Source organism: Sycon ciliatum, chromosome 9, assembly GCF_964019385.1.
Source record: "Sycon ciliatum chromosome 9, ocSycCili1.1, whole genome shotgun sequence".
Taxonomy (NCBI): domain Eukaryota; kingdom Metazoa; phylum Porifera; class Calcarea; order Leucosolenida; family Sycettidae; genus Sycon; species Sycon ciliatum.
In genome coordinates this window covers 197091-224363 of record NC_088651.1, presented here as the reverse complement: position 1 = coordinate 224363, position 27273 = coordinate 197091, and the positions used below count along the sequence as shown (strand labels likewise).

General features: G+C 47.7%; 2 protein-coding genes across 5 annotated transcripts in view; both read left to right on the top strand.

Moving 5' to 3' along the window:
* Positions 1–596: 596 nt before the first annotated feature.
* LOC135824815 (casein kinase I-like) lies at positions 597–16032 on the top strand. 3 transcript variants are annotated; one of them, XM_065337530.1, is made up of 9 exons: positions 597–864; positions 1703–1946; positions 7297–7410; positions 7936–8087; positions 10374–10608; positions 11248–11418; positions 13585–13727; positions 14644–14759; positions 15393–16032. In XM_065337530.1, the coding sequence occupies exons 2-8, from the start codon at positions 1868–1870 to the stop codon at positions 14737–14739; spliced, it is 990 nt and encodes a 329-aa protein (XP_065193602.1). In that variant the 5' UTR covers positions 597–864; positions 1703–1867; the 3' UTR covers positions 14740–14759; positions 15393–16032. The 3 variants fall into 3 exon arrangements, with proteins under 3 accessions (XP_065193602.1, XP_065193601.1, XP_065193600.1); XM_065337529.1 differs by lacking the exon at positions 1703–1946 and having other exon boundaries at positions 15396–16032; XM_065337528.1 differs by lacking the exon at positions 1703–1946.
* A 4671-nt stretch (positions 16033–20703) lies between these two features.
* Positions 20704–27273, top strand: part of LOC135824851 (klaroid protein-like) — a 19602-nt gene continuing 13032 nt past the window's right edge. For both annotated transcript variants that reach the window (XM_065337576.1, XM_065337575.1), the window contains exons 1-4: positions 20704–20951; positions 22476–22819; positions 25374–25412; positions 26570–26818. In XM_065337576.1, coding sequence (XP_065193648.1) covers positions 20929–20951; positions 22476–22819; positions 25374–25412; positions 26570–26818 — 655 coding nt within the window. In that variant the 5' untranslated portion in view covers positions 20704–20928. The remainder of the gene's footprint in view (positions 20952–22475; positions 22820–25373; positions 25413–26569; positions 26819–27273) is intronic.

The window sequence follows — 27273 nt, the reverse complement described above, 5'->3', positions numbered from 1 at the left end:
CTGATTGGAAATTTTTATTTCCATTGCTATCAGGTTCGGCCTCATTTCCTCTGTGCTGCGCTGACGAGTCCACAAAGGACGAAACAGTTCTGTCCGCAGATTGAGTATTTCGCTCCTGCTCTTGTAGCAGTTGAGCACTCTTGCGTGGGGTAGTGCCTTTGCTGTTTGCGTTATGCAGAGCTCACTGACTTGTCAGTTTGAGCACTCTGGCAAGGTACGTTCGGACCTGATTGGAAATTTTTATTTCCATTGCTATCAGGTTCGGCCTCATTTCCTCTGTGCTGCGCTGACGAGTCCACAAAGGACGAAACAGTTCTGTCCGCAGATTGAGGATGATAATATTATTATTATTATTAATTTTTCTAATTCTATTTTGATCATTTTTTTAGATACCTCGGTGCATGCAGTGCACTACATGTAGTGGTGATACACATCGCATTGCGGTGTGTGACCATGGTGACTGCGCAGCACAACGACGTTACGTGCATACGTAGAGGCTACGTAGATCTACGTGCGCTGCACACGGGATCAGCTCGTCTGTGAGTGTGAGCGAGAAAAGCTTGCTCAGTCTTTCTTCGAACGTATACAGCAGTGGCTCAAACCTGTGTCCTCTCCGACCTCCGTGTCAGTCGGCCTTTCCACCCAAACACCAGCGCTGACTGGTCTACTGTCTTGTAGTTGTGCAAGGCATTGCTGTGGCTGACTAGCGTTTCGTCTCCACCATCTTTTCGCTACCGCGTAGAACACCGCCAGAACGCTGCATGCAGCCATTCTCGATGCTACCTTTCCCCGGCCCGTTGGCGATGCATGACAAGAAAATAAGAATTGTCCGACCCGGCCAGGTAGACAAAGCGGTGAAATCAGGTCAGTGCATTATGTTGAAGCCCCGCAGATCACCTCATGTTTTGTTTGTGTCGCAGCTAAGAGTAAGACTACAACTTATATAAACTAATTATTATAAGCTACACTAGTACTAGTACTAGTTAGTTACTCTAGCGCTGGGCTTTCAAGCTTTTGAGCAACATCAGCTAGTATAATAGTGGTGGTGGCCATGGTGGCGGAGCTGCTCCTCCGAACGTACATTGTACACAGCCATTGCCTGAAGCCGGCGTGGTTGCCATATAAGCCCACGGGCCTACAGTCAACTTCGCTAATAACGACTGCGGATATAACGACAATTCGCGAATAACGACAGAATTTCCATGCCCAGAGCAAAGTCCTTTCCAACTGTAATACATATAATGAGACTTCGGGTATAACGACACTTCGCGAATAAGGACACTTTTTTTATGCCCCGCCGAATGTCGTTATAAGCGAAGTTGACTGTATATCCGGATATAAGCCCACCTCCGTTTATAAGCCCATGGGCTTATAAACAGACACAAATGCAACTCGCGTCTCAACAAGAATTTTTCACAATGTGGACTCTTCCTACCATGGTACAGTACGTCAGTGCAGTTTACCAGTAGAGTATGGTAGACCCACTATGAGCACGGACTTGTACTTTTTCGTGAACCTTCAAAATTCGAATATTGGCCCATGGGCTAAAAAACGAACATGTTTTACTGGATATTTTATCCCCAAACTGCATTATTTGTTTATTTCACATACATGTATAAGCCCATGGGCTTATATGCGCGGAACTACGGTATGCACGGCTTGGGATAGAACACGTCTTTCTCTGTAATTCGGTTCTTTGCAGCATAATTTAACAGCGTACGAAGGCACGCTAACAAGATCAATAGCCCATCGACTCCGTAAAGAACGGCATTAGTATCAGCAGCAGCACAAACAGCAGTAGCAGCAGCCCTGGAAACGGCAATAATAGCAGCAGTGCAAGTAAACAGAACATCACCGTCGAGAAACCATGGATTTGAAAGTCTCTCGTGGCAGATTTCTCATAACGCGAATGATCGGTTGTGGCTCCTTCGGTGAAGTGTACGAAGGTACGTTGCCATGGTATTTGACCTCTTGTTGCAAAAGAAGGATCCACGAGCGGGTATCAAGCCCAGCACCCCTGTCTTTCCGGGACAGTGCCCTACCGATTAGGCTACCGGCGATCACGCACACACACACACACACACACACTCGTGGCTCCTTCTTGCTACATAATAATATATACACACTACAGTCCATTTCAAAACTATAGACGCGTACCTAGGCAAAAACCGTTATGCCAGCATCTATACCACATAAAATCTGTGATCACTTTGTGCATAAATTTTTCCAAATTGGGCGTCTGTTATCCAATCCTTTAGAAACTATATGAGAGTAATTGTGGAGCGATCCTGAGCAATATTCCGAAAACTATTCTCAAAAAGTTCCAGCCAAATTTGAAATATTTCAAAAACCCTACGCGTCTATAGTTTTGAAATGCACTGTAGTCAGAACAAAGATTTCACCTGATGAGTACCTGAGATGGCATGAAACTTTAAAAGTTGTGACTGATCAAGCCATCCGTTGTTCTGACTACCGTAAAAGTCCGTAAATAAGTACCTGCCCGAAAGAAATACCCCCTTCATTCTTTTGGCTCTGTCTGTTGAAGTCAAGTCAAGCCCGATAAACATACTGCCCGAAATAAGTACCGGTACGATGCGCACATGCAGCACGTAGCATGTACATCTACATGAAAATGACTTCTCCACTACACACAAGTCAGGTCCGAAAGTTAGTTCGTGCCCGAAAGTCAGTACCCGCCCGAAAGTTAGTACGGCTGTGGTCACTAAATTCGAAAGTAAATACATACTTATTTACGGACTTTTACGGTAGTGTGTCACGGCTCTACCTTCCGAATTCCCGGTATCGAGCTCTCTTGGATTTCTGCTGGAATTCACAACAGTGTGTAATATTATATACATGTACGTTACCATGGCATTAGACCGGCATACGTCACAATGGTACTAGGCTTCTATATGTTGCCATGGTATTACTCTCCTGCTCTTCCATGGTATTACTCTACTGCACTTCTATGCGTTTCCATGGTATTCGACCTCTTTACGTTACAGTTAGACCTCGCCTATCCGGTCCTTTTTTATCCCGTCCTCTTCCCTCGCCATGCGGAAGAAAATAGCTGGTTACAGATGTACATGTACAGCATTCGTGATGCATACAATAAAACCGGTGCTCGGTTATCCGGCTCCCTCGCCTATCCGAACATTTTTTGTCCTACCACGGTAGTAGACGTCTAGCATGACATGAAGAGTGCATGTACAGAACTCCAAGAATGTACAACTGCCTGCACTGCTTCTATGCCGTGCGGCAACGGCAAAACTTCACATCTCGTGACATGGCTCAAACGGTGGGAAACAGTCGGAAATGACCCTAAGAGAGTTGAACCCAAAGCAGGTTTGCGTACAAACCTGTAACTATCATCAAGACCATGTAAAGCTCCCAAGAGTGTGCAGCTTTGCATATGGGGTCTCCGATGGCGTAGTCGGATCTTCTGATGTCATGCGTACACTCCACACCGGGGCAAAAGCCCGGTCTCGAGGCAGGGCACCGTTGTTTTTGATCCGAGAGTACCCGCGACTCCCCGGGTTCCCTTCAGATGTGTACGGTATTATGACGCAAAGATCCGATTACGCTCGACCAAGACCCTATGCAGAGCTGGATCAGGTGGTTCCGTAGGTAACCGTAGGTTCTAGGGGTCAAACGGGTGTACCTTTAACTAACGAACGGGTAATTTTCTTAACGGGCGGGTTAACGGGTACCCTTTAGCAGCCATATTATTTTTTTGCGCAGTTCTCACATAAATCATGATTTAAATTTGTATATTCTCAGGTTGTATTTTGATACTACATTATGATTCGCAATTGATTCGTGTATTATAATATTATTATGGCAATGAAGGTTCCAAATGAATGTCATCCGTGCATTCGCCCATGTACATAACTTCACAGGCAGTAACAGTATGTTCCTACAAGCTACATGTATTTTGATACACTCAATCTGCGGATACATGTACGCAAATCAACTGCAGATCGATGTGATTCAAGCCATGCAAGGCGTTGCATTCAGAAGATGTTCGCACCCATAGCTAGCTGGGGTGCCTGACACAGCTGATGTGCTGCTGGCCAGCTAGCTGCTAGTGCTAGCTTGTTGAACTCGTGAAATGAATCTTCACAAATCCGTAATCTTGTATGCAATATTTTGAACTACTTTTCAGCTCGTCGATTGAAGGAACAAACTACAACCATGAGTATCATACATGCAGCTAGCACCTACGGACATCACTGTGTGTGACACTCCGACTGGTCACTCAGCCTGGTGACTAGTTCATCAAGTACTGTGGCAGGTTCGATGACGGAGAACCATCGTAACTTTCTAGTTACTAGTACTCAGCTGCCACCTCGAACGAGTTTCAAGTCTTGCATTTTCTCACATCACAATCAAAAACCTCCAGTACGAGGATTTTTACTTGTACTGTACTAGAGACGAGTGGAGAGAACAACTGTCAAGTCTCTCTTTCAGCCTGCTCCTGCCTGATAAAGTCGAAAGCGGGAATGCACAGGAAAAAGGAAAAGAGTATCCGCACTCCTATTTAAATTTCTGAGTCTTGGAATACGATAGGATCACCTTTTTTTTTTTTTTTTTTTTTTTTTTTTTTTTTACAAACGGGTACCCTTTTACTAACGGTACCTGAGATTAACGGGCGGGTACCCGGGTACCCGGTACACCCGTTTGACCCCTAGTAGGTTCCGGACTAAAAGCCGCACTTTGATCAATCAAAATTCACCACAAAGGAGGCGGGGAGGGTGCGGCTTATACCGATGATCAAATTAATGGTGGTAAATACAGGCGCGTAGCACCGCCGTTGGCGGTGGTCCGGCCGGGGGGGGGGGGGAGGGTCCGGGGGATCTCCCCCCGTAATTTGTTTGAAATTAGGGTGCAAAATCCTGCATTCTGGGCACTTTTGGCATTGTTTTACTATGGTGGTCGTGGTCAGGCGAAAAAGTGGTCCGGCCAAAGCCGGAGCGGCTGCTACGCCCCTGAAATAGGATAGAGGTCTGTATTTGGTGCCAAAAATTGGGGGGGGGGGGTGCGGCTTAACACTGTTATACTCCAGTGCGGCTTATACTCCAGTGCGACTTATACTCCAGTGCGGCTTACACTCCAGTGCGGCTTACACTCCAGTGCGGCTTATACTCCGGAAAATACGGTACTCTATGCTGTGCTGTCTCCGCGTTGATCAGCTGTGGTGATCAGCTGTGGTGATCAGCTGTGGTGATCAGCTGTGGTGATCAGCTGTGGTGATCAGCTGTGGTGATCAGCTGTGGTGATCAGCTGTGGTGATCAGCTGTGGTGATCAATACATGAAGCTTTCATATAATTCAAACTACCGTATACCACAGATGGACCTTTTCGGGCTGTGAAGAAAAGGGAAACATGCCAAAGTGCAAGGAGTGCACAACATTTCCACCGTTACGATACGCCGCTATACATGTCAGGGAATAATTTAACCTGTATTGCATCGCACTTTGCTACGCAATTCTTCTGAGGTGCGAAGGAACTTCAGAAATGTGTCGCAGAAAACTGCGATGCATGTCGATTTTTCACTGTACCCTATGATGCACAGTGTACATGCCAGGTGTGTCTCTTAGGGATAAAATACATGCACAGAACTTCAAAAGTGCTGAGCTATGCATCCTGGCACCAGGCTAGGTTTGCAACTAAGGTGTTACAGTGTATTTGTGATCTGAGCTTGCACTCTGATCAGCTCTCCGGAAGGCCCGTTGTCAAGCGTTGAAGAAAATTGCTACGCAACATTTTTGAATTGCTATTCAAGTTTGATTTTGCATAGCAATCTTTTGCTATGCAAAAGATTGAAAGATTGAAAGTAAATTATTCCCTGCATGTATACGGTACGGGGCAGTGCTCGGACTGGGAAAGATACGCTACTGTGCTGTAGGTTGCCGAAGAACCAGGGGGGGGGGGGGGGGGGGGGATCAGCCTCCTAACCTACAAGACTGTTCCTATTTTCATGTACTACGGTCTATGCACAGTTGAGTCACCGTGTATACATTGGTATGCTCTGCTTGGTGGAATCCTAGCCTGGTCGTTCTTTCGGCGCCCCACAGTACTGTATGAAAGCATCAGTATGAGTATGTTGATACGAATCATAGTCGGAAACAGGGTCATGAGAACGAAACACGCAAGAACACTCCGCCTGCTTTTTTTTACTATAAAGAACACACCCCTACTGATAGGCATGTGGAGACAAACACAAAACAAGGCACAGGGGATGTAGGGACGACGTGCCGATGTACCGTGGGGAGCAACTCGACCGACCAGATATTGCACTCCTTATCCCCTCTTGTACCTGCAACCGCACCTGCACATTGCTGTCCTTATCTTGCCTGCTACTTGATGCCGGGCTGGACTTGGTGGAAACTTAAGCTGTGTTCACAACTGGCGCGTGTACGCGTGAAACCACGCGTTTGTGCGTATTTTTGCTGGCTTTTGGGGCGCCGAAATGGAAATTCCAACATGTTGGAATTTTCAGCGCGTATCAGGCGCGTACCAGCGTACCTGCCCGTCACTTTGACTGGCGGGGTCAACAAATTAGTACTCGAAGGTATCGCACACGCTTAATACGACTCGGATTGCTGTTTTTTGTGAAAGCTTGAGCGCGCGTTTGGGCACGCATGAACCGCAAGCGTACCACGTCCACGCGCCAGTTGGGAACACAGCTTAAAAGTCATGATGAACAAGTTGTGGAACTTGTGTGTGTGGGGGGGGGGGGAGACGACTGATGTTCACTTGTGTACGTACGTATGTACGTGTGTGTGGGGGGGGGGGGTGCGTGTGCATGTGTGTTTGTACATGTACCGTAAAATCGCGGATAAAAGCCGGGTTTGCATACAAGCACATCGCGGATAGAAGCCTGAAAATCAAATGGCTCAAATGCATATAAGCCTGTCGCGCGTAGAAGCCTGGCTTCTATGCAAGCGCGGATCGGGTAGGTCAAGAGTGCATGCACTATGTGCAGTGCATAGTAAAACTGCCGCCATACCGGTAGTCAGTGGTAGATCTACGCGTGTCGCGCGTAGAAGCCTGGCTTCTATGCAAGCCCGGATCGGCCGATGTGCATTCAAGCCTGGCAAAAATATCAGTGGTGCATATAAGCATGGTTTGCATACAAGCCTGGTTTGCATTGAAGCCTGATGCAGAAAGCGGCTTATGTGCTTATGAGCCCGGCTTTTATCCGCGACTTTACGGTATGTGTGTCCATGTGTATCTCTGTGTACTTGCATCCTTTTTGAATATGCCCCACCCTACACACGCACACACTGACAGGTATGAAAATTGACAATGGACGTCACGTAGCCATCAAATTGGAGCGCACCTCCTCCAGCGGCCCGGAGCTTTTGCAGCGGGAAATGCGTGTCTATCGGCGTATAGACAGATCAGGTATGAGAACAATGTACATACACGTGCACATACACACACACGCACATACACATACACACACGTGCATGTACTGTACATGCACGTGCACATACAGTTGGGCTCTGTGAAATCCGACCACATAATGAATATTTGGAGCAATCAACTTGCTGACCGTGATCATGTGACCCATATATGCAGAGAATGCCAGGGATTGGAGTGGAGTTGGAACCAACATGGCTGTCCTGTATACTGTCATGTGATAATGATAGATGTGCAACTGCTCTCTACTCAGACCCGTCTGAAAGACTTGGTATGTGTGCACCGCGTACATGATGACTCCAACAAGACCACGTGTGTGTGTGGGGGGGGGGGTGCATGGGTGTGTGTGTGTGTGTGTGTGTGTGTGTGTGTGTGTGTGTGTGTGTGTGTGTGTGTGTGTGTGTGTATGTGTATGTGTGTGTGTCACAGCATGTGTGTGTGGGTACGTGTGGGTGTCTATGTGTGTGCATGTGTGCATGGTGTATGTATGTAAATGTCCATGCATAGCTGTTGGTCTACCAAAGGCTTACTGGATGGGTGTGGAAGGCAGGTACACTATGATTATCATGGAGTTGCTGGGCCCAAACCTGGAGGAACTGCTCCATCATTGCGGCAGGTGCTTCTCACTCAAGACACTACTCTCCGTTGCAGAGCAAATGGTAAGAGAAATACGCTAACCATACCCACATAACCAGCTAGATCCCCATAGTCAGATATATTCCCATGGCCAGACGTATCCCCTCAGCCAGACATATCCCCATAGCCAGACACCCCCATATCCAGACATATCCCCATAGCCAGTCATATCCCCATAGCCAGTCATATCCCCATAGCCAGACATACCGTAAAAGTCCGTAAATAAGTACGTATTTACTTTCGAATTTAGTGACCACACCCGTACTAACTTTCGGGCGGGTACTGACTTTCAGGCACGAACTAACTTTCGGACCTGACTTGTGTGTAGTGGAGAAGTCATTTTCATGTCGATGTACATGCTACACACTGCATGTGCGCACCGTACCGGTACTTATTTCGGGCAGTATGTTTATCAGGCTTGACTTGACTTCAACAGACAGAGCCAAAAAGAATGAAGGGGGTATTTCTTTCGGGCAGGTACTTATTTACGGACTTTTACGGTATCCCCATGGCCAGACATATCCCCATAGCCAGTCATATCCCCATAGCCAGACATATCCCCATAGCCAGACATATCCCCATAGCCAGTCATATCCCCATAGCCAGACATATCCCCATGGCCAGACATATCCCCATAGCCAGTCATATCCCCATAGCCAGACCTATCCCTATAGCCAGACCTATCCCCATAGCCAGTCATATCCCCATGGCCAGACATATCCCCATAGCCAGCAGTGGCGTAGCTCGGGCAATATTTGTATGGATACAAGATATCTTTGGCCAACCAAGTCTAGATGTATTTGAGGTTCTTGATACAGATAACACATGTTATTCCACTACAAGAAAAAACGACATGTAGAGGCTAGGCGAACTATCTGGCAGTTGCAATATACAATAGAGAAGCGTGTACTTCAGTAATTGATAGCAAAAGTTAGCACACTGTTTCAATTTTATATAAACAGTTTTAAAACACAGCCTTTGTGCTATGCTTACGAGTCCGCAATGGACGAAACAGTTCCGCCCACAGATTGAGTAAATTACAGGTTCTGTATTGTATGCAGCATTAGCAACAAATACATGATACTGGTTCAGAGTGGTGTGAGCCGTGGCGTTCACACAATATTTGAGAGAATGATGCTCCGTGGTTTAGTTGCTGGCGACTAGAAAACTGTTGACCTAGTTGATGGCCAAACTTGTTGCTCTCCCCTCCAAAATATGGGTATGTGAAACAAAACCCATCACTCACGCACTTGGAAATGGTCAGCCAGGCGTAGGCTTCCAGCCAGGCAAATGTAATACCAATAGCACGCGTGTACATGCATGCACACACACACACACACGCATACACACACGCACACGCACACACACACACGCACATACACACACACACACACACCTGGTCCTGGTCCTGGTAAACACTGCCATTACGGTCACGTGTCCCCTCGCGGGGCCGACAACATGGAAAACGACGCGCGACGGCAGAAAGTCGGCAGTCCGCCGAGAGATCAGGGACCATGTTCAATCGGCACGACGAGAGAGCCATCTTCGGCAGCTATGGATTTGGAATCCACGAGTAGAGCGGCAGCACCGACCACAGGCCCCACAGTGGGCCTTGCAGCATGAGAGGGCGAGCCGCACACGTGGCGGTGGAGGAGTCGCCTGAGCAGCAATGGTAGACACCGCCGCCCGGCACGGAGCCCGAGACGATGTCGTGGGGAGCATCCGGGAGTTGGGGCACTTGTGGACCGCCAAACCTCCGGCACTGCGGAACCAGCGCTCGCAGGAAGAACATTGTCGGCTACCTCTCTGTTCTGATACAGGTTTGCGGCGCTCATCGAGGCATTTATGACGAGGCAAACCACTCCTGGAGAAGAGACGGCCACACTCGGCACAAGGTATCCGCAGGGGCTCACAAACGGGTTCGGGCGGGGGCAGAACATTGCAAGCGGCCCGCCATTCCCGTCTATCCTGGGCCAAGTCATACCATTCGTCGATGCCCAACACCGCCAGATCCTTCCGCGCAGCATCGCGCCACCTCTTCCTCGGGCCGCACATTGGACGGACAGGATGTAGGGTGCCAAACAGTAGTTGACGCGGGGCACGCTCCTCATGCATTCGCACAACATGCCCAAGCCACGCACACACACACACACACACACACGAAGTAGACACCAGAACACAGAGAATGGATATCAAACTTTGCCAAACTGTCTTTACATCCGCTCGTCCATCCGTCTGTCTGCGTGCATGTACCTACGCCTACACATCCACACACATACACCACACGACGCGTGCACGTGTGTATACAGGTGACACGACTGCAGCTGCTGCATCACATGGGATTTATACATCGCGACATCAAACCCGATAACTTTGCCATTGGCTCGGGGTCACACCGGGACAAGATCTACTTGTTTGACTTTGGCCTCTCAAAGTTCTACATGGACCCTGACACTCACCAACACATACCATACGATGATGACAAACCACACGATGCGGTGGGAACGGCACGATACTGCAGTCGACGCAGTCACCTTGGTATCGGTAAGCTGCTGCTGCTGTTGCTGCTGCTATGGGCTTGCCTCCGGGGGGCTTGCGACTATTTCTATATACCAGGTAGGGAGCAGTGATCGTTGCCCGCCACCAACAACTTAAAGGCTCCTGATTCCAACCGGGCTTTCTCATGCGAGAAGGAGGATGGGAGAGGAGAGAGGGGTGATGGGACATATGAGAAGGGGGGGGGGGGGTGCGGAGGCATTACGGATATGGGGAGATTAGGATTGGGGAAGCAAGAGACAAGGGAGGGGAGGGGCGTGAGCGGAGATGAGGAGAAAGGTGTAGGGGATGGGAAGGTGAGAGGGGAGAAGGGGGGGGGGGGGGATGGGGAGGAGGATGATGATAGGAGAGTGGTAGGAGGCTAAAAAATATGGGGATATTGGGATTGGGGAGGTTACAGGCAAGGGTAGGAGGTTAGGGGGGCAAGAGGCAAGGGGGTGGGGGATGGGAGGCAAGAGGGGAGATGGGGAGAAATGTGTAGGTGGGGGGGGGGGCGAGAGGGGAGAAGGAGAGAAGGAGAGGGGGGGGGGGGGTATGATTCATGCAGCATATTTGTTTGAGTGGACTATACACATGTTTCAATGTGTCATGATCTCTGTCCTTGTCTGCACACTCTCCTTGCTGTAGAGCAAAGTCGCCGTGACGACCTGGAGTCGGTCGGCTATGTCTTGGTGTACCTGCATAATGGCCGGTTGCCATGGCAAGGTTTGAAAGCGCGGAACAAGCGGCAGAAATACGATCTGATATCCATAAAGAAGCACAGCATACGCACGGATAAACTGTTCGAAAACCTGCCAAGTAAGAGCGAGATCTGTACCAGAATTTTTCACTTTTTTCTACTTTTCTGAGTGTTTCTTGCTACCATGAATAGGCAGCGAGATATTCTTGATTCCCTCGATATAACATAAAAATTATGTTATACCGGTCACAGTTAGCGAAGATTCTACAGTTTGCATGATACATGCCCAACCGTCACTCGAAAAAAAACAGAGCTTTGTCGGCTTGTGATGTGCGCTCTGATTTCTGAGCTAATTGCGTCCACAAGTAGAAACTAGAACACGATGTGCCTCCACTGGAAGGCCAAAAGACCAACAAATTATGTACTATTGAGGTAGGTGGCATGCGGGTACGGAGAAATGTTATGTACTAACGGGGTTTATGTACTAACGAATTATGTACTAACCGACAAAATTTGTATGGAAGTGACTACGTTTCGTCCGGGACTTGAGATTTCTTATGTACTAACGGGGTTTATGTACTAACCGGACTCGTATTAACGGGGGACGACCTGTAACGGGAAAAAATTAGTCGTTAAAACGTTAGACTTTCCGGTTTTACAGTAGCAGTTGGACCTTTTGATACCCATACAAAGTGTATTTCCCTGATTATAACTTGATATAAGTCCGACACCTTTCCCCGCTGAGCTTCAATGGCAACGAAGGGATGTGACTCAGTGCAATTGAACGTGACATGCAGCTTGTGTGAATTAAAACCTGAAACTGAAGGTGAGACTTATACGTGTGGAGATACGTAACGGTATGGTGCTGTGTTTGGAAAGTGTTTTCATGTTGAAAAGCACAAATTGTAGCTTCAGACGGTTGCCAAAATAATGTGTTGCCTTCTCCGAAAACTGCCAATCTCTTTCTATACCCGGCCCATGTCTTTCCTCTTTGTCAGTCTATAGTCTGTCTGTCTATGGCGTGTGCTCTTTCAGGGGTTTCATACAATAGACATGGTTAGCATTTTACCGTTCACGCTATTTTCGACGGTCGGCGTGTAGAGGGCGAGTCTACTGTTTTTGATGTGTTTTCGAGACACAGGTAGCAGTTCGGCTTCTGAGTCCTGACTCCTGACGCAACGATAGACGTGTGAGGTAACCCTAGTTAGAATCTTACCGTTTCGTTCTCCCGCTAAAAAGAGCATTCTATCGTCGAAACGGTACCAAACCGACGGTATTTTGGGTTTGGGGTTCGAGTACCGTTGGATCTAGCTCGTGAACTGTAAAATGCCATGTCTACACACACAAAAACGGTTCAGGTCTACCGCCGAAAATAGCGTGAACGGTAAAATGCTAACCATGTCTACTCTCTACCACCACTATCCCAACGGTGTAATTATGCTCTTTCATGTTAGTATCAGACACTCCACTGCGCTACAGTATTGACACTATTCTAACAACATCACTCTATAGTCTATACTCTCAGTCAGGGCCACCGGAACCTGTCCGGTTGGTCAGGTTATCACCGGACCAACTTTTCAGTCACCAACACATGTTTCCTACTGTGGAGGTGGACATGTGTACCCGCCATATCATACACAGACTGTATGGCAGGCACTGAAACTACCGGACCAATCAAGAACTGCTTCCGGCGGTCCTTCCCCCAGTAATCACGCTTGGCAGGGAAATGGGATGATTTTGGCTCTAAAATACAAAATGCCCCCCTCCCCCCCCCCCCCCCTTCCCCCCGGATACTATCTATGGTTGGTCATACCCCCTAAAACACTTTGTGCCACCCCTGACTTAGTCTTTGTGTGTTGCCGTTGTTGTTATTATTATTGTTATTTTTGTTGTTGTTGTTGTTGTTGTTGTTGTTGTGGTGGTGGTGGTGGTGGTTGTTGTTGTTGTTGTTGTTGTTGTTGTTGTTGTTGTTGTTGTTGTTGTTGTTGTTGTTGTTGTTGTTGTTGTTGTTGTTGTTGTTGTTGTTGTTGTTGTGGTGGTGGTGGTGGTGGTGGTGGTGGTTGTTGTTGTTGTTGTTGTTGTTGTTGTTGTTGTTGTTGTTGTTGTTGTTGTTGTTGTTGTGGTGGTGGTGGTGGTGGTGGTGGTGGTGGTGGTGGTGGTGGTGGTGGTTGTTGTTGTTGTTGTTGTTGTTGTTGTTGTTGTTGTTGTTGTTGTTGTTGTTGTTGTTGTTGTTGTTGTTGTTGTTGTTGTTGTTGTTGTTGTCGTCGTTCGTCGTTGTTTTGCAGGGGCATTTCTCCACTACATGGTCTGTGTACAGCAAATCCGGTTCAGAGAGACACCTGACTATTCTCAGCTCAGACAAATCTTCCGCGCTCTGTTCTTCCAGAAGCGCTATCGTCGAGACTTCACGTTTGACTGGGATCTGAACGTAAGGCCTGTGATCTGTTTCGCGCTGTGCCTGAATGCTTTGCTAGCAGTTCCGTGTCTGTATACCTTGCTGGCAGATAAGACATGCTCTCTTGTGCCTTCCCGTGTACACACGCTTCCTCCAGCTTCTCTGCTTGCCCTGTTTTGCTGTGGCTGGGTGTGAGTCCGCTTTCAACGTGTCCTATTAGCTCTCATTCTACCAACGATGGAGTCCATGGCTAACCCGGTGGATATGTAACTGGGAAAAGGAGAATTGGTGTAAAACCATTCTCGGTGTGTGTGTGTGTGTGTGTGTGTGTGTGTGTGTGTGTGTGTGTGTGTGTGTGTGTGTGTGTGTGTGTGTGTGTGTGTGTGTGTGTGTGTGTGTGTGTGTGTGTGTGTGTGTGTGTGTGTGTGTGTGTGTGTGTGTGTGTGTGCATGGTACATGGTGTGTGTGTGTGTGTGTGTGTGTGAAAAAAAAGAAAAAAAAGAAAAAAAAGAAAAAAATGGAAAAATGAAAAATAGGGATTCACTGGCCAGAAAAAGTCACTTCAATCAGCTGTGTGGTGGATACCAGGCTAAAAATAGTGGCGGTCAATTCATCAGCCTTGCAAGCTGTTGAATGGTGTAATCCCAGCACAAGTTGCTATGTCTAACATTGCTGTTCGCTATCATCGCTTCCGCGATGGGCAGGTCTGAGGTGTGTGTGTGTGCATCCCAGCACAAGTTGCTATGTCTAACATAGCTGTTCTCTATCATCGCTTCCGCGATGGGCAGGTCTGAGGTGTGTGTGTGTGCATCCCAGCACAAGTTGCTATGTCTAACATAGCTGTTCTCTATCATCGCTTCCGCGATGGGCAGGTCTGAGGTCTGAGGTCTGAGGTGTGCATGTGTGTGTGTGTGTGTGTGTGTACTTACATCTACGTCCAAATCTGCAGGAAGTCGACAGAGCGGAGAAGTCAAAATATCTCCGCAAAGAGCGTGGGATTCCTGACCCGCCGGAACCCAAGACTGAAGATAAAACAGAAGAATAGCGTCCAAATCAAAACAAAAGGTATGTTTCAACAATAACTATGTACTTGTAGCTGTTTTGTTCAGGACATTAATGACAGTAAGGACTGCTCCCATGATGGACACTAGGGTAGATTATGTCATACCGTTTGCACGCGGTGATACTCGTATCCGTTGGATACCCTGGTATCAAGAGTACATGAAAACCAGAGTGTGCAGCTTGGGGCCTTTCACAAGTTCTACTACGGGTGTCTGTTACGGCGGAATTCCATGATTACATCATATTTGGCGCAGATCTGAGGCGGGAAATGGCGTAGTCCGTACAACTGAGCTGCAGTTGTGCAGAAAGAGACCTGCCTGCATCCTGCTTGTACGCACTACATCACTAAAATGATTCACGAAATTCCGCCGTGACAGCAACCCATCCGAGCTGCACACTCTGGTTTTCATGTACTCTTGCTGGTATCCATGGTGACGCTCGTATCCAAGGCAACAGTTGTATTCGTGAAGACACTCGCTTGGCAGGAAACGCATGAGCAGCTTCTTTTTGAACGGGGGCATGGTCTTTTCTTCACAATGTAAAACAACGTAAATCTGGTAACAGTCAGCTTGAGAACGGAGATCATGGGAAGTAACCATTTCTGAACCGATTGTGCACTTTATCTTTTGTCTCCAGCAGAACCTGTGTGGGCCCGGCTCTTGGTGGTGGGTTACCCCCGGTTACAGGAAGATTATCAGTGTTCAACGTTTCATGCTCTGCTCAGTGTCACATCAAGGGAGAAACAGACTTGGGTTTCGTGCGAGCCATCAGCATGCATAGAGTGTGTCACCGTTTGTCATCATTTATACCTTGGTCATCTATCCAGTGAAGACGACATGATTGTATGTGTTTTTTTTTACTATTGGCAAGAGTACATAACCCCGCCTTGTGTGGACGTCTGGAAATACATGCACGTGTGCAAGATCCATTGCATCATAGAATTGTCGGACTGAGAAAATTTTACTTCAACTTGAGATCCTGACGGGATAGCGGGATATGTGCTCTAATGGATAGCGCTGCAGAATGGTGCCTGGTCAGGCGCGGGGAGTAGTAAAATACCCACTCCCTGGTCAGAAGTAGGGAGTAGTAAAATACCTACTCCCTGGTGAGAAGTGACATACCAGGCACTTTGTGTCTGCAATGTACATAAAAAAAACTGGCCGATCCATCACTTACTTACTGTCAGTATCCGGTTGCCATTACATTTGCATAATATGCTGGTGTAGAATATTAAAAAGATCTGGTCCCAACCATCTGGGAGTAGCAACGAACTTATCTCGGCTACCCATTGCTCAATGACTAGTGTGCCGGTATATTGAGGCTGGTACATGTGTGTGTGTGTGTATGAACAACGTCACAAGCAATGCTGCGCTGGCTGGTACCAAGAGTGCATAGTCCACCAAGAGTGTGCAACTCCCACATGCCCTGCTGTCCGGACAGAATTTCAAGCAGACGTATTTGTATGATGCAATGCTCCTTCCGCGAGTGATTTATGACCTTTGTACGGGCTGTCAATGCAAATCCAGCCGGGACAGCACCCATAGTCGAGTTGCACATTCTTGCGGGGATATGTACTCTTGCTAGTACCACATGTACAGTCTGTATTATGTGTGTGTGTGTGTGTGTGTGTGTGTGTGTGTGTGTGTGTGCGCGCGCACGCGCGTATGGCTGTTTGAACGGATTTGCACCACTGCACCAAATGGTGGGGATTCTCCAATGCAGAGTGGTCGCCTTGAAAGGTTTTAGTGTACAGGAAAACCTGTCAAGGCGACCGACCACCTGTCCTAAAAGACCACTGAATCCATTCTATTTCCGACAGTCGAATGACCCTGGATAAGGAGACCACCTGGTAACAGAGACCAAGTTTTGAAAGTCCCTTGAGAGCAGTCGCCTTGAAAGACTTTAGTGTACTGTTAAGCGTGAAATTTTCGCGGCGTTTTTAGTTCGCGTTTTCAGAATCCGGACAGGTTTGCGAGGTTTTAATTTTGCGATTGCAGAATTTGCTACTGTGGCATTCATGCTACACCTTCCATGGATCTACTTTTCGCGCTGTCTAAATTTCGCGATTTCCACGCGGTCGCGAATTTCGCAGAAATTAGACCATCGCAATAGTTTCACGGTTTACAGTAAGTAGATGTGAGACTAGGTGTGTCTAGTCGGTATGTGTGACAGTTGTGTAGCCCCGGCCTTCTGACGACTCCTTGCCACGAGTACTAGAAAAAACTACTGCCGTGTGTGAGACATGTTAATATGAGTTGCAAATTTAATGATTGCCCAAAATTCGTACTTGAAGTAGGTTGGCGAGACGATACGATAACGATCTAGCAGTCTTTAGCCGTATCCGCACATGACACATATGTTGCATAACAGCCTCAACAGAACGAATTATAGCGAAGAAATGTCACTCCTTTTAAAAACATTAGATTAACTTCCTCGTTATATTTACATGTCTTACAGTATGTTGGAGTGGTTGCTGTTTCTACAGTCGTGGCCAAAGAAATCCTACCCGTGTCTTGAGCCGAAAGCAGCGCCAAGGCTCATGCGGGCCACCGTGGTCCCCGGACAGGTTTTGGACCATGTATGATGTCATTGACATGGAAACACAGCGCATCACTTCTGACTCATGCGTCGGATTTCTTTCGCCATGGCTGCACTGAAGAGGAAGAGGGAGAGAGAGAGAGAGAGAGAGAGAGAGAGAGAGAGAGAGAGAGAGAGAGAGAGAGAGAGAGAGAGAGAGACAGACAGAGACAGAGAGAGAGAGAGAGAGAGACACACACACACACACACACACACACACACACACACACACACACACACACACACACACACACACACACACACACAGGCAGACGCAGACAGAGAACGAGATAAGATGAGGAACAGGTAAGATAAGAACAACACTCGAGCACCCAGTCGGAGAAAACAGTCCCTTGCTTCCCTTCACAGCTGACCACAAGATAGAATTCAACAATGCACACATCAAGAGACGGAACCCACAGTCCCACACCACATCAGCGGACAGGTCTGCAGTACTGCCGGGCGCCGAAGAACAAACAGGCTAGGACTCCCCCAAGAACAAACTGGCTAGGACTCCCCCAAGAACAAACAGGCTAGTACTCCCCCAAGAACAAACAGGCTAGTACTCCCCAAAGAACAAACAGGCTAGGACTCCCCCAAGAACAAACAGGCTAGGACTCCCCCAAGAACAAACAGGCTAGTACTCCCCCAAGAACAAACAGGCTAGTACTCCCCGAAGAACAAACAGGCTAGTACTCCTCCAAGAACAAACAGGCTAGTACTCCCCCAAGACCAAACAGGCTAGGACTCCCCCAAGAACAAACAGGCTAGGACTCCCCCAAGAACAAACAGGCTAGGACTCCCCCAAGAACAAACAGGCTAGTACTCCCCCAAGAACAAACAGGCTAGGACTCCCCCAAGAACAAACAGGCTAGGACTCCCCCAAGAACAAACAGGCTAGGACTCCCCCAAGAACAAACAGGCTAGTACTCCCCCAAGAACAAACAGGCTAGTACTCCCCCAAGAACAAACAGGCTAGGACTCCCCCAAGAACAAACAGGCTAGGACTCCCCCAAGAACAAACAGGCTAGTACTCCCCCAAGAACAAACAGGCTAGGACTCCCCCAAGAACAAACAGGCTAGGACTCCCCCAAGAACAAACAGGCTAGGACTCCCCAAGAACAAACAGGCTAGGACTCCCCCAAGAACAAACAGGCTAGGACTCCCCCAAGAACAAACAGGCTAGGACTCCCCCAAGCACAGCATACGGACATACATGTACACACAGGGACTCCACTGCGTATGGACTGTAGTTCCAGAAAAATAAGAACGTCTTCAGCTACAGCTGTCTGACTGCCAGATCTTCAGTACCCAACAGTACGGTACGTGATTCCAACAGGAAAACAGGAAATCAAGAAAATTGTCTGACAACACCATCTGGAGATGCCCTTATCCATTTAATACCGTATTTCCCCGATTATAGGGCGCACTCGATTATAAGTCGCACCCCCCATTTCCAGGTTTGAGTCATAATTATTGTTTTGATATATTGACTTCAGTAGTAAGTCATGCTCGATTGTAAGTCACACCTCCTTTTTCACCCTTGGTTTTTAGTGTAAAAAGGTGCGACCTATAATCGGGGAAATACGGTAATTGCGATGAACAAAAAGTATACTTTGTGAGGTCGAACAGGTTCTACAATACTGGCAAACACACCACATCATAATCGTGTGCAAGACGGGGAAGGATTGAAGAAAACACATAATCGTGTGCAAGACGGGGAAAGGATTGCAGGAAAGCAGCTAGCACCGGTGGAATGCACAACACACAAAAAAATCAATGCCATATATAGCGGGTGCACAGAGAGCTAGCCACATCCGGCCTATGCAATACGGTATACCTGCTGCTGGATTATACCGTAGCCCAAATACGTCACATGATAGGTGTTAAGAAGGGTGGGACTAGCGCTAGCAGAGCTTGACTGCATATCTGTAGATCATACTGATGTCTCTTGGTATGAAATGAAATCAAGGGAGTATGTTTAAACAGAGGACGTATCCAAAGCAGGGCAATCACACTCGGTGGCAGCGGCGGTCGAAGTCCCTTGCTGAGCAATCTAACGACGGCATGTGCAGACATAGGTACTGTAGTTCAGGTGTATCCGTGTGTGCACGTGCATAACTATGTAGATCACTTTATCGGTATTGCAGACACTCACATACACACGCACACACACGCGCACACACACACATACATGCGCGCACACACACACACACACACACACACACACACACACCAGGTCCACCATGTACTACAGTCTAACCGCCGAGTAACAGCGCGCATTCAGCGTGAACTTCAACGCTACACCAATATCACTGCTCAAGGCCAAGCGTAAGGCTCTGGTGGCCCTGTGCCTCGAAGGTACGCTCTCGTTCGCTTTATATCGTTGATCAGATCAACATAGCCAGGCGGGCGTCTGTATACGTCACCAGTGACGTCATCAATCTCCTCCGAACCCGGTATGATGAAGCAGGCGAACACGATGAAGACGCAGAGAGTGGTGTGCACCACGTAACGGACTCGCATCGCCTTGCGATGACGCAGCGCCATCTCCTCTGTGCGACCATTGGCATCGGCCACGGCCAGGCGATACGCCATCGACTCGGAATAAGCAGTACCAGCCGCAGCAACGTCAGCTGGCAGGTCGTTCGATGCCTTCACTGCATACTCATCAGCGTTTGCAGGTTTCACATTGCGAACTGCCTCGATAATGCCAGCCTCGGACGAAACGGCAGAGGATGCTTCAGTAGCCGAAGCCGAGGTGGTGGCTCCGCTTGGCGTACTGGCAGACTCTGCGCCAGTGTTGTTGTCCTGTTTCGAACTATTCAATGATGAGGAACTGCACAGGAATCGTCTGCCCTGGAAACGAAGGGTCAACGGTGCAACACGGAGCACTGATACATTTCTGCCCAGAAGGCAAGATAGCTGAGACGCCATGGCGTTCAGACTTGACGTCGCAACGCTGGCACAGCTGCCAAACAAGAATGTCGAGGAGCTTTTGTCGAGATCTTCCTCCAAGCGATCCTGCCGCCCTGCTCAACACATCACTTTTTTTTGTTCTGAAGCTGCTGTCGAGCTTTTCTTTCTGGCAACGAGTTGTTTTGCGGAGTGACATCATTCATCTCTGGAAAGTTTTTCCTCGCGTTTTTCAGACTTTTGCGTGCAAAGCGTGCATTTTGCAATTTTTGAAGCCAGTGAAAGTCGATCCGGAGTGGTATCTCATAAAGAACGTTCCAAACTCGGCTGGATGCGATCCGGGGACCAGTGCGCGGTTGCGATGGTGACGATTTCACGCAACGGCCGAGTACGAGTGGCGACGAAAGAGGCCATCGTGCAGCTTTTTGAACATCCGCCAAATCAAATCGCCACCTACTACCAACAGATCATTCACTCACTGGCACTACAACTCCATCATCAAGCGGCTGTCCAAGCTCTGCTTGTCCAGGAGTGCAGGTGTGGTTTTCAGGTCGAGATACGATACGAGCGTAGCTTTGTTTTCTTGTCCATCGCCAAGCTAGGAACTGGTCGCGTCCGCAAACTGACTTTGACCGGGAGCAGTATTCCTTCAGGACTGGTTTGCGGTGCTGGCGCAAGCATGGCTTCACGAACGCCGAGAAGGTAAATAAATTCATGTCTAACATCTCCTGACAATGCTCCCGAAGCTTCGAATCCTATTGTATGAGTTTGGAACTAACTTGAAAGCAGATGTGGAAAAGTTTACTGATGCTGCCACACATGCGTTATCTTGACAGTGAAAAAAAAACTCGCTGAGGGCATTCTCTGTCCTGTCCAAACAGTTTCATATGCTTGTGCATGTGCATAATATGTGTAGTACTGTTATTCATTTGAATTGTTCTCGTGTTTCTTCAAAACCAGTCCCATATGACTTCTGTTTGTAATGGGCTTTATGATGTGAAGTTATGGAGCCCAGAAGCTCACCTGTGGGTCGAGGATTTTTTTATGCACCTACTCTCTGATGCAGTACTCAGCCAGTGCTTCTGTTTGGGAGGAAGCGAATGTGTTTAGTGCACACACACACACACACACACACACACACACACACACACACACACACACACACACACACACACACACACACACACACACACACACACGTGCACACACTCACTCAGACACACACACACACACACACACACACACACACACACACACACACACACACGTGGGGAATAAAATGCACTTTCTCTACATCAATATGATAACTGGCAGGTATCCATACCTGGCCTGCCGTCGTGCTCGATTCGTGCGGCGTTCCCGGAAACACTGCACATTCTCGCTGGTGTCTGTTGTGTACTACTACTACCAAGAGTATATAACCCCCCAAGAGTGTGCAACTCTCACATCACGTGTCTCAGATACGTACGTACTACGTACAAACAAAGGATAGCGTGCGCACAATCCGAATATCTGCCAGGATCATGCTGGGGATTTGTATACCCGCAGTGAGTTTCTGTCGGAGAGTGCTTTTTTTTATTACTCCGCTGCTCGCTAGAAACGGGCTGGAAACGTACAACTGGGACATTGCACCACGTGATGTGAGTTTTCGCCGTCGGCATACCCCATAGAAAAGGTATCAGGAGTTGCACACTCTTGGGGGGGGGGTTACCGTATATTCTCTATTATAAGCGCCGTGCTTATATTTTTTCAACACCCCTCTACCCCGTGCTTATATTGGAGACCGCGCTTATATTGGAGACCGTGCTTATATTTTTTCAACCAATACATCCATACAGGGCAAGAAGAAATACGTGCTAGATATCATGCATGCCGCATTGATTTCCACCAAGACCGTGCTAATTATAATAGAGACCGTGGTTATAATGTTTCGAAAGGTGCTCACAGTGTGCTAGTATTAGAGACTGTGCTAGTAATGGAGACCTGTGCTTATAATAGAGAATATACGGTATGTACTCTTGCTACTACTACATGATTGATGTTTGAACTTTCCTCTGTGATACTGGTGTTCTCTTGTTGTGATGATGTCTTGTTGCTGTTGACCATGCGTACATACATACACATACAAACACACACACACACACACACATACACACACACACACACATACACGCACGTGCACACACACACACACACACACACACACACACACACACGTGCACACAGGCGTAACGTACAGGTCGACGTGTCCGTACCTCGCCGTAGCCCGCGCACAGCCCCGATGAGCATCAGCGGACTGCATCCGGCCACACCAGTCGACTCCACTCTCATGACGCGTACAGAATTTCAGATTCTCACGCGCAGCGGCGGCGTCGGCGGCATTGGAACAGACGAGTTATCGTCGGCGTACCGGCATGCACTGGACGATTCGGAAAACGACGACACTCACTCGTCCGTCGTGTCTGCAAGTCCAGTGGCGGGCCACCGCAGGACCCCGCAGAAGAAACGCATAACGGCCAAGGCGACGGTAACTTCGTCAACGCGTCGTTCAACGCGACGGAAGGCTGCCGGTGAGTTGATCAGCATGTTTTCGCATGGGACGTTTCGTTTGGTTAAACTTTTAAAAAGTGTAGTTTACATTTTGACATGTACAGGAAAAGATAATAGTTTGTGTGCTACACTCTCCTGCCGTCCTGGGACTATCCCGAAATAAGGCAAATGAAACCGTAGCTTGCGTACGTTCAGCTCGGTCAACTCTTCCCGGTCGCTTCCCCAGTGTGTACGGTCCCCGTTACTCGTGTGTTCACGTGTGTCGCCGTCAGTCGGCATCATGAGTGTCCCGCAGTGCCCCGTCGAATGTGAACCAAGCTTTACTTGATTTAAATATCCGTTGTCCAGTCGGCTTGTCCCTTCATGTGCATTTGACACCGAATATTGTCTTGTGATTATTGGTAGCATGTATGACATGGTTCTGGAGTTTAGATTTTCTGCAGATACATTGGATCCATATGCGCAGGTACACATAGGTTGAGATAGTGGTGTGCATTGTACGAATGCCAGTTACAGTACCGCAAAGTACCGTTGATCCCCCCCCCCCCCACGCCATGTCGCTTCCCAGCTGGTTTTTCGGCAGGGGGCGGGAATTAGATCAAGGCTGTCAAGTGCAGTACGATGTACAACAACTTGGAGGATCAGACTCGGTGTGCTAAATTGTGCACATTTTCGTCCTGGATTGGCACATATTGTGTACAGCAGTGCAAGCGTCGGTTCAACATCGTATTTCGTTGTATACGACGAAATCGCTTCACAGGTAGAAAATCGACAGGGGGCGGGAATTAGAGAGGGAGCGGATCAACGGTACTTTAGGCCACACTTTGTTTTTTCTATGTTTCTCGTCATCGCCCGCGTAAGTTTTCAGAAATTTCGGAAGAAAAAAAAAGTTCATACTACCGTATTATCTCTAATATAAGCACGGTCCTTTATTTTTTCAATGTACCTCCGCCCCGTGCTATTAATGGAGACGTTCCTTTATTGGAGACTGTTCCATTATTATTTCAACCTCATTTCAGAGGCATGTTGCCATGCCAAATTCATGTATGACACACACATTTCAGGGTTTTTTTTTCGCCGGTACAGATAATGAATTTACACAGTGTGCTTATAATGGAGACTGAGCACTTTATTTTTTGAATGCCGCCCCAAGGTGTTCTATTATTGGAGACGTGCTATTATTGGAGACTGTGCTTATATTAGAGATAATACGGTACGTACCTGTGTACATGTATGTACGCTGCACATGCTGCAGCAGCTAGATGCGTCAATCAATAATCGTAAACGTTTGCACCACAGCATGCAGCAAAGGAGCGCTCCTCGTCCGTTCTCTGCGATGAAGGCTGTCATGACAAAGCTTTCAGTCGTTCACTGGCTGAGCTGAGCCTCGTGGGTCCCAGGAACAGTAGGTCGGACGAGTTCCGCGGCAACTGGCGTCTGTGGAATGATGTCGCAGGCAGAACATCCAAGCAATAGACGCATGGCAAGGAAAAGATGAGCAGCATGGAGACAAGAGTTTGATAAGCGAACACAGGAACGTTGAAGTGACAAAACCAAAAATTAATGACGAGTGGGAAACGTTTGTTGATGCGATAGCAGATAAATGTATGTTCTCTTCGCCATCTCGTAATCAAACTTTATGCTCTGATTGATGCAGTTTGCCTGATATTCGTGGGCTGATGTGATAATGCAGTGCAATAATGGGACTACATGTACATGATTGTACAATGTAGTACTGTATATATGAGCCAGCACACGCGAAAATCACCCTTAGTGACATATTTTCAGAAACTCAGATGACAGTGGATAAAGGCAGATGGATTTATGCAGAATTAAATGCAAAAAAACGTTTGAAAAAATCTTGAGTAAAACTTGAGTTACGGGTCTTAGAAGATAGAGCATTTTCCCTGATATATCGCACATCACGCGAAAACAGAGAATGTTTGAAGTGCGTCTCTCAGTTTGAAGTGCGTGTCACTAAGGTCGATTTTCGCGTGCGCTGGCTCACATGGTATACATGGCAGTGTCTTGTATGAATCACGCATATACATTGTACATTCTAAAATGTATACAGTTTTCACTAGAAATTCTTCTTGTTTTTTCCTTGGCTTTTGTTTTTTTTTCGCCCGCCCGCGTACCTTTTGTTAAGATTTGCCGACGAGAAACATAGAAAAAACAAAGTGTGGCCTTACGGTAAAAAGCAGAAATTTTCGGTGGTGTTATATTTTCGGTAATTTCGGTGCCGAAATTTTTACCGAAAATAAAACGCTCCGAAATTTTCGGTACAGTACTAGTACACTTACCTGGAAAACGGGTTTACCGAAAATTTCCCTCCACCGAACCGCCGACTTTGGAGAATACCGAAAATATTACGCCACCGAAAATTTCTGCTTTGACAGTGTACAAGTATTACTATTGGTTGTGCTGTACTTAGCTGGAATACATGTATGGGTGAAACTGCTAAATTTGGATCGTGTGTGTGTGTGTGTGTGTGCACGTGTGTGTATGCGTGTGTCTGCTTGTGTGCGTGGGGCCGTGTGTGTTGGCACATGTGCGCATGCAATGGCTGTGCAGCTCTGGACTTATCGGATGAAGAAGTCGACGTCGGTTCCGGTGAGTGCAGGTTTTGCCAGCCATGGGTCATCGGCTTATTGTTACAAGAATTAGTGTTCACCTAAATAGCCCTCCTCCCAGGCAGAGGAGCTAGTAAGAGTTGAGACGGGTGACAAGGTCGACCAACGAAAGAATGCCATAATTAGAGAGGTTCTGCAAAACAAAAATGTGTACGAACTTTCGCTCTACGTCACGAAGTGAGAAACTTCGCACGAACTTTCGCAACTTTGGACGCGAAACTTGCAGGGAATGCGAAATGAACTTTCGTAGGAAGTTTCGTGAGATTGGGTCATGTCGTACGTGCACTTGGCGCGTGCAAACTACGAAAATGTGCAGAACACAAAGTTCGTGCGAAAATTCGTACACATTTTCGCAAGGCCTGTCGCGAAACTTCGTTCGAATTTTCGTTGTGCAGAACCTCTCTACTATTATGGACATGTGGTGTGATGTTCCGCTCACTCTGTTCATGCACTGCTCATTCTACTATGGTCATAGTTATCTCAGCCATTCTTGTACAGTGTAGCAAGAAGGAGCCACGGGTGTGTGTGATCCCCGGTAGCCTGGTAGGTAGTGCACTGTTCCGGAAAGACAGGCGTGCTGGGTTTGAATCTCGCCTGCGTATCCTTCTTTTCCAACATGTTCATGCTATTGCCAGGGTTCTCGCCGAAGCGAGGCGCTGCGCCCTTCTTCACTTTTTAACCCCCCCCCCCCCTCAAAATGTATACACCACCCTTCAGACTGCGAGCGCCACCTTTTTTATATGCATGATAAGTACACCGCATACGGTAGCACAGCATAAAATGGCGGCACAAAGTGGCGGTAAAAATCACAAAATGTTTGTGTCCTCTGATCCCCGCCACCTTCACTCTATTTTGCTCTAGCTAACACCCTGATTGTTCTCAGACTTATATAGGCACATGTACTGTAAGGCGACAAATTTTCGGCCCATTCAATTTTCGGCCTCCCAGGGCTGCAACACCTTTTCGGCCTGTACTGCTGCTGCCTGTATACACTGTCACACTGAACCTTGCAAAACAAAATTTCCGGCTGCAACAAATTTTCGGCCAAATATGATCAGGCCGAAATTAGCCGAAAATCAATATTCACCGAATATTTGTTGACTTACAGTACTGTTTTACTGTCCTGGTTATGTCCAGCTTCGGATGCTGGTTTGTCATCGCATGGTTCCTCCTCGAACCCCTGGCCATACCAGGGTAGCGATGAGGAGACACGTGACCAGTCGCACCTTGCTCCACCGCCGTCTGCTGCAAGGCACCCATCGGAACTGCCCCCGCCGCTCAGCCCAATCCTGGAAGAAAGTCCACGGACGAATGCCGGCGCTTCCCGGGCTAACCTGTCGGCCACGCGTATCGACTGGGATGTCGGTGCCAAACCTCGTTCTCTCGGTAAGGCTAAGTGTGCATGTGTGTCTGTCTGTCTGTCCGTCTGACTGTCTGTCTGTCTGTGTGTCTGCCTAGAGTAAGTTGGTGACGATAACGATGACGATGGCAAAACGGCTCTGTGCGTCTTGCTGTGAATGAGTACTGTATGTCAGCGCCTTTCAAGCCATGGCCTTATATTCAAAACACCGCTGCTTTCCCAGATAATATAGATGCAAAATGACTCATCCACTAGGCCATGCCATAAAAGTTAAAGTCCACACAGAAATTTCAATCTAAATCTACTTGTTCGCCCTTCCTGCTGGGCTGTAAGTTTGTTAGCATAATACTTATTCCTTAATTTTTACAAAACATACTTCAAATGTCATTTCATTTATGAAGCCCATGGCTTTATAACTGAGACTGACTTTATAATCGAATATAACGCCATGGCTTTAAAGGTGCGGACATACGGTATGTGT